Genomic DNA, 7,500 nt, shown 5'->3' with positions numbered 1-7,500 from the left:
AGGATTGGGGAGGATTTTTTTGAAAGCTTTTATTTCTTGTGTTCAATATGGTTCACTTAACTATGTCAAAATCTACTGTTTCACATTGTTCCTACACTAAGCAACACTTTATTTCTAACAGAAAATCACCAACTCATGCCTAGGACTCCTTGAAATAACTTGTATACAAATAAACAAATTAATAAAATAGAGCCCTACTAAGCTTGTATATTTCTTTTCTGTCTGATGCCTGAAGTTGTCATTAGGCCAAGTCTTCATATGCTATCAAGATCCTGAAATCAACTAAATACATGGTAGTAATCTGGGTATAATGGCAATAAAATCATATTCAATGTAAAGGATATATCAGTATTTTAGTTAGCAGGTATTTCCCTTTTTAATTTTCTGTGGAATCTCTCAAATTTTTAAACTTCTTAATAGTATATTCCTCTTGGCATTCAAAATATAATCAAGGGCAACAATTTATATAAATTACTCTTTTGTTTCTTGTAGATTATTAGTTTGTCCATCACACTATATAACCCTGTAAAGCTATTATGCCATACAATGTTTGTGTGCAGCACATAAAAAGACAAAGCCTAATAAACAAATGGGATCATTTCCCTTGTGTGTTGGGCATGATCAGTGTCACATTATCACCTTAATTCATTAGAAAGACAGGTACAAAGGAGGATGTGAAAAGACAATTTTAAAAATCCATTTTATTTTCAAGATCAGTCTGTATCAGTATACATGTTTAACACTTTACTTCATCAAAAGGCTTACTTTCATTCACACATAACAATCATTATAGAAAGTGTGCACATGTCAGTCATTAATTATGTACTTTGAAATTTGTACACCATTTTCAAAACTTGATTTTTACAAAAACTGACATATCTTTACTAAGGTCCAGTCAGATATTGGTAACTTCATATTACTTTCAAATGATACACAGCCTGATAAAACACTTAAAGAAACCTTCACTCACGCTAAAAAAAAAAAAGAAGAAAAAAAAAAAAAAAAAAAAAACATTAACTACATACAGGTACTCTGCTTTTCTGCCATCTCTTGATGTGGGATAAAAAGAAAGAAAGAAAAGAGAAATAATGTTTGTACAATGCTTCTAAAATCAAATCCATAATCTGTAGACAGAACTGTCAAACAAAAAATTATACATCAAGGATTACATCTACCTTGAACACTGCTTCAGGTATGCCACAAAACAGCAGCAGTGGGTACCTAGCCATTCTGTGTGGGTAGAATAAGCTACAATTGCTCATATTTACCAAATCAATACCAAGCTTCAGTTAACCCAGTGAATATGACATTGTCTTGTATATCCACAAAAAAAGGTATGAAACGGCTTTTTACTTCATAGTGCTTCTTTCCCTCTGCTGTGGGTCTCAGCGAGAGGATGAAGATGAGGAGCGTGAATATCTTCTGCGCCTGGGAGGTGTGCGAGACCGCGAGCGAGGGGATCTGCGGCGAGGTGGTGAGCGACGCCTCATGGGCGGTGGGGAACGGCGACGCATTCTCCTGAAATGTAGTGCTCTATAAAAGTCTGTCCTCACCAAGAAGCAAGGCCTTCATTTCAAATATACTTTATATTTCCCAACATAACATTATTCCATATTTTACCCTAGAAGAGAGACATAATTTAATTAAGGTTATAACCAAGCACTCTCCAACAATTCAAAGGACAGGTGCCTTACCCTGGGATATATCTGAGGGGAGAACGCCAACGTGGGGGTGGTCCTCTTCGTTGCATCATGGGTGGGGGTGAGCGACGTCGTGGGGGGATCTGCCGTGGAATGAGTACTGGGGCTGCTGTGATCTCTTGGCCATCCACCTGCCCTCCGTCCATGTGCTTCATGGCATTCTCTGCATCCTCTGGCTTCTCAAAGTCTATGTAGCCATAACGGTTAAGGGTGTTGTTTACGCGCCTGGAATGCACCAAAAGCTTACTACTGGAGCAAAACTAATACAGCTTATGACTGTAAATTCACAAAAGTACTTTATATTTCCAAAGTATATATTTGGAAAAATTGATTTTATAAACTTGTTATATGCAGAAAACAGTTAGCATTTAAGTAAATTAATGAATTAGTAACTAAAAACTGAAATACCAATATTGGCCTTTTGGGTAATTAATGCCAAATATGAATTACATTTTCTTCTGTAATACTTCAATTTTTTTCAGAGAATATTGCTTTTGCAGATAAATGAACTGAAATTAAATTTATGAACACTTTTCCCCACAAAGCACAACCTTGTGTGTTACAGCTATACCTGGTTAGTGATATGAAAAATGTTTTCTTGGCCATTTTAGATTTAAAAAATTGCCTATATGTAAGAACCTTAACCTAAGAACCTAATTAAAGTATCATACAAAGAGAGACCTTTGGCAAAAATGTAAGACATATTTTTCAAAAGAGTCATAAAAACAAGAATGATCCTTTTATGACTTTGTCAATGTTCCTATGGCAGTTTGTAGCAAGTGATCCTACAAAGGCACTTTTGAGCTAAATCACATTCCAAATATCTGATGTTCAGTATGAGCCCATTTCTAAGTATCCTATCTGGTCAGTCTAAAGAGAAAAGGAGCAAGAGGAAGAGAAGTGAAAGAGGAGGCTATGAGTAAGAAATAAAAAGAGAGAGAGAGAGAGAAATAGTGACTAAGGGACATGAGTGAGAGAGACAGCATGAAAAAGCAAGGCAGAAGAGAGAGAGTGAGCCAAAGACAGAAATAAGGCATGAGAATAGAAGAGCAAGGCAGAAGAAAAAGAGGGAGAAAGAGAATGAGAGAAAGAAATAAGAGGCACAGCACTGAGTTACTCTGGAAAACGAGCAACAAAAAAAATGAAAATTATAAAACTAAAGAGAAAAAATACTTTACTTTTAAAGATATACAACACCCTTTTTTGCAGTTGTTCAGCATCTCTCCAAAATGAAGTAAAAAGCAGAAAAGAAAAGAACTGACATGGCCTAGTTTTCCCCCCTAAAACAAACACTTACATATCGTACATTGACATATCAACACTTTTCACTGCACCGTAAACAGAGAAGATCTCCACAAGATGTTCCTTGGTCACATTCCTCGTCAGTCGGCCCACATGGATCCTGGTTGGTCTGGGGGTGGGGGAGCGGGGTTTTCTGCGGCCTCGTGGAGAACCTGATCTGTAAGGTAGAGGATGGATGTGGTAAAGGTTAGTGTTAATAAAACATATGGAAAGTTAACTGATAATAAATGGGTGTATCACCCATTTTGACTTCACAATGAATTCCAATAAGCCTCGATCAATTACACTCGAGGCCTACATCCAGTCCAAGCATCCTCAATAAACTATATGCTGCTGTCACTGGGAGGTAGAGTAAGAGGCAGTAATCCTGGTACTGTTGAGGAACATTCTTCCAGCCAAACCCCCTTTCCCCATAATCCCACCTCCTTGTGTTGCATTGTCTTCCTGAGCCAAACATACAAGCAAATCCCAGTTTCGTTCCCAACTTTTTTCATCTTGTGAATGAAAATAGGAATTCATGCTACATATATTAGATTCTATGTCATCTCTCTAGGTAGTTCATAATGCAATATTAATAACAATAAATAATTTTTTTCTATTTGTGCAATATTTATCTATTATTATTTTTTTTTAAATTCTATTTTCTGTAATCCAACCAGCACCACTGGTCACAGCAGCCAGGAATAGGATCCTGAGCAAAGATGTGGCATTCTCTCTGGAGCTGGTGCTCTTCCAGTCATAGCTCACAGAGTACATTCCACACTCATTTATCAAAAGAAATAATACAAAATCCCCTTGCCATCAGCCAAAATGTTCATGATGGCAAGCTTGCATCACTCCAGCCCTTAGCCAAATTTTCCCATGACATATTCACATCACATGCCCCTTAAACCAACTTTTTTTCTAAGGAAATGATGATCACATTATCCAGATTGTAGGGTTAATATATCTTTATCATTAAGAATTAAGCAATTTGGTTTTAGTCTGGGGGACTGTTTTTGAAGATTTGTTAAAGAACTTGCAGTATTCAGAGCATGAAGTATCCTTTCTATATTTACCTGAATCTTCATATTTATTGTACACCTTTAAATAATATATATATATATATTTCTACTTTCTCTTAATAACTTGGAAACTACTAGCAAGAAGTAGCCTGTGCTAAGACTTAACTGAACAGATCTTATTTACTTATGTGTAATTCAATATTCTATGATGACTAACCGAGAACGAGACTTTGATGGTTTCTTTGGCTTGGTTTTCTTGTCTCGGCTGCGACTGCGGCTCTTCTCTGCCCCAGCTTTGACTGTGGACCTTGTTGTGGTGGAAAAGTAGACTAATTAGCAAGTGAATAAGAAAAGGAATTGAAAAACTAAATCATCCTATAACAAACTCTTTACTCATTACATTGGACAAATCTCATTAGCATTCACTTCACTCAAAATCCAAATCTCTTGTCACTTACCTGGGATCATCTTTTTTGTCCTTCTCCTTATCCCTAGAAATTACAATGGATTTTAAAGCATCACTTATATTCAATCAACAAACATCACAAAAATAGATTGAAAAAAAAAAATATATAAATAAATCAATCAATAAATTAAAAAAATAAAAGCCAAAAGCAATAATTTTTGCATGAAATCCAAAAATTAACATACTTTAATTTGTTTTCCTTATCTCTAGATCTTGATCGGGAAGTAGAAGAAGACGACGACGATGAAGACGACCTTGATGAAGAGCTACTGCTAGATGAACTGTCAGAACTGCCTGAGGAACCTGACGAGCTTCTTGAAGAACTGTAAAATCAAACACTCGGTTAACAGTCTCATTAAAACCACCTCAGCTCATTTACCACCTAGTTTTTACATAAAATCAAAATAATTGATGAAGTATCTTGATTACTTAAAATGTTATCATAGTAGAGTCTAAAATTTGGTCAATCTATCGAGTGTCTCTCTGTCTGTCTGTCTGTCTGTCTGTCTCTCTCTCTCATTCAGGTTTTTTAGAGAGAGAGAAACTTTTTTTTAAATTCAGATTTGACATCTTCTGAACTAGACCAAGATTTAAAATCAGTGTTCATAAACCTAGTATCAGACCTGTGAAGGACAATCCCAATAGCTTTCAAATCTTTGGCACTCTTGATAAAAACCAACAAACCTCCTTCACTTACTTTTGCAAGACACAATGAGAATGGTTCCTTATATCCCCTTGGTGACGGGTGAAGAAAATTAAAAAAAAACTCTACGCTCTGGCAATCAATGGCAACGCCCTGACTTTGAGCACCGGAGTTCAGTACATCAAGCCGAATCACCAGCTCGTAGTGCTTTAGCACGCAGCACGCCACATTTCAAGCAGTTTGTTTTGACGTCTATAGACGTGACCCGTCGTTAAGGGGTTAAAATGGGAAATCACGAGGGTGGTCCATCATTTTTGCCACTACACACAAGATAGAGATTTGCTTTCCTCTCACTAAACCCTAAAGAATGGAGCCCACAGAAAGTGTTCAAGTCCAGCTGGGGATCTTTGATTACCAATGTGGGTTTATTTTCACTTTTTGCAGATTCATTTCTAGAACACATAGTTTTGTTTTAGTGTTCTTTAAGGATATCACCACAGTTTTTGTTCAGTTATTTACTTACAAATCTAGTATTACAGGTGATGGCCAGTTCCTTTTCTTTTCCTAAAATCTATTCACTAGTATCATGGAATAATGTTAATCTACAAATAAATGTCATCTGATAAAATGGTTTGATTGAGATCAGTTTGAAGACAGAATGAGGAATCAGAAATGGGAGAGATATCAATTAATCAATATATGATTAATTGATATTAATCATATTAAAAGAAGATGAAGTCTAAATACTCTAAACCAGTGGTTCCCAAACTTTTCCAGGCTGACACCCCTTAGCTTCCAGTTGTATTTGTAGCACCCCCCACCTTCATACACATGTGATTTTTTTTTTTTTTTTTTTTTTTTTTTTAAAGGTATGCTATAAATTGAAAACAAGATTAAACACAAAGATGCTTGCCATAAATAATACCTAAGAGAGTACACCAATTTATTTAGCAGTTTAGTAAAACAAAAAATCATTCATAACCCCTTACTGATGGGTGAACAAATTTTTAAAAAACTATGCTCTGGAGATTAATGGTAACGAGCCGATTTTGAGCGCTCATTGCTGCAGTGTACAGCTGCACTTTACAGATCGAGCGGTTTGTTATGACGCCTCAGCGCGTGACCTGGCCGTAAGGGGTTAAATGCTCTTATTGCTATCCTGTTGCTCTGCTACCGCCCCCTCAGATCTTCCTATTGCTCACTTTGGGAACCACTGGTCTAACCAAAAATCAGAAACCTCACTTGGAAATACATCTTAAAACATTTCATTCATAGTACAAGTTGTTACTGCAGAATTCAAAAATCAATTTAGCATTTGGCATTTTCCTTGTTGTGGAGTTTGCTAGCTTACCTGGAGTACTGAGGTCATAATGTTCACTTGCACAATAGTAAAATAAAGTTGGCCCTACATCAAAGTGGACACATTTGTAAAGGAATATGTGTAATAAGCCCAGGGATAATGCTGTAAGGTGGCCAGTGCCTTTCCATCCTGACTATGACCCTAACATACTGACACCAGCAAGCAAGTGCTCCCCTCACAGCTGATTTGACTGAAAGGGCTACCAGGCACAAACCAAGAACTTTTACATTGCAAAATCACTGAGCTATGCCACTTCCATTGTAGTTACCACACATATCATAATGACCATGTAGTATGGGAGGTGCTAGTCACTAATAAATAGTGATTTGACCATGGTGCTACATAAACCACCATAGCAGTAGACCTAGATTTTATAACAGCATTATCATCCATTTGAATTTCAAGGCTGATGCTACAACAATCATTGCACACGCAAATGGGAATAAGAATAATTTACAGAAAAAATTCCACATGCATATAGAATTTACCTCTAGCTATCTCTAACCTATAAGTAACTCAGTATTCACAATGGAGCTACTAGTCCAACATCTTAACCTCTAAATGACACTATCAATATCAGCATCACTGACTCCAGTGACTTCTAGCAACCATCCTGCCGTTTGGCCCAGGACTCCACTACATGTAGCAGAATTTTCTGCTTGATTAGTTCTATTGAGTCGCAATGATTATACCCATACCCGGTATGATGAGCTAGTTTGTTATGACAGTTATAGGTGTGGCCTGCCAGATACAGATTAAAATTGAAAGCAAGGAAGCAGTGAAACAATTGGACATAATCATAGTAGATGATATAACTGAGGGGAATCAAACAAGCTAGTGGGAATTAGCACTTGGCTGTCAAGTGACAAAAGACACTAGTGACCAGTCTATTAGCGCCATTATGATTTGTAATAGATAATCACATGACAACAGTAGCTGGACCCATGGGAGTCGGTTCAAATTCAAATCAGTTCCATCATGGCTTGGTTCTGTATAAGGGGCTGTTTCAACTTCAAATTATCTAT

General features: G+C 36.7%; 1 protein-coding gene across 1 annotated transcript in view; it reads right to left on the bottom strand.

Annotated features, from left to right (window-relative positions):
• Positions 1 to 686: 686 nt before the first annotated feature.
• The window catches only part of LOC125043693 (RNA-binding protein with serine-rich domain 1-B-like), a 10,788-nt gene continuing 3,974 nt past the window's right edge, over positions 687 to 7,500 (bottom strand). Inside the window, exons 4-9 of the mRNA XM_047639931.1 lie at positions 4,658 to 4,795; positions 4,465 to 4,497; positions 4,224 to 4,313; positions 3,007 to 3,159; positions 1,695 to 1,925; positions 687 to 1,518 (exon numbers count right to left, since the gene is read on the bottom strand). Of these exons, the coding sequence (XP_047495887.1) occupies positions 1,386 to 1,518; positions 1,695 to 1,925; positions 3,007 to 3,159; positions 4,224 to 4,313; positions 4,465 to 4,497; positions 4,658 to 4,795 (778 nt within the window). The 3' untranslated portion in view covers positions 687 to 1,385. The remainder of the gene's footprint in view (positions 1,519 to 1,694; positions 1,926 to 3,006; positions 3,160 to 4,223; positions 4,314 to 4,464; positions 4,498 to 4,657; positions 4,796 to 7,500) is intronic.

This window comes from Penaeus chinensis, chromosome 34 (genome assembly GCF_019202785.1).
Source record: "Penaeus chinensis breed Huanghai No. 1 chromosome 34, ASM1920278v2, whole genome shotgun sequence".
In the NCBI taxonomy this organism is placed as follows: Eukaryota; Metazoa; Arthropoda; class Malacostraca; order Decapoda; family Penaeidae; genus Penaeus; species Penaeus chinensis.
Note: the sequence above shows the minus strand (reverse complement) of the source record. Positions and strands in the feature narration are given on the sequence as shown.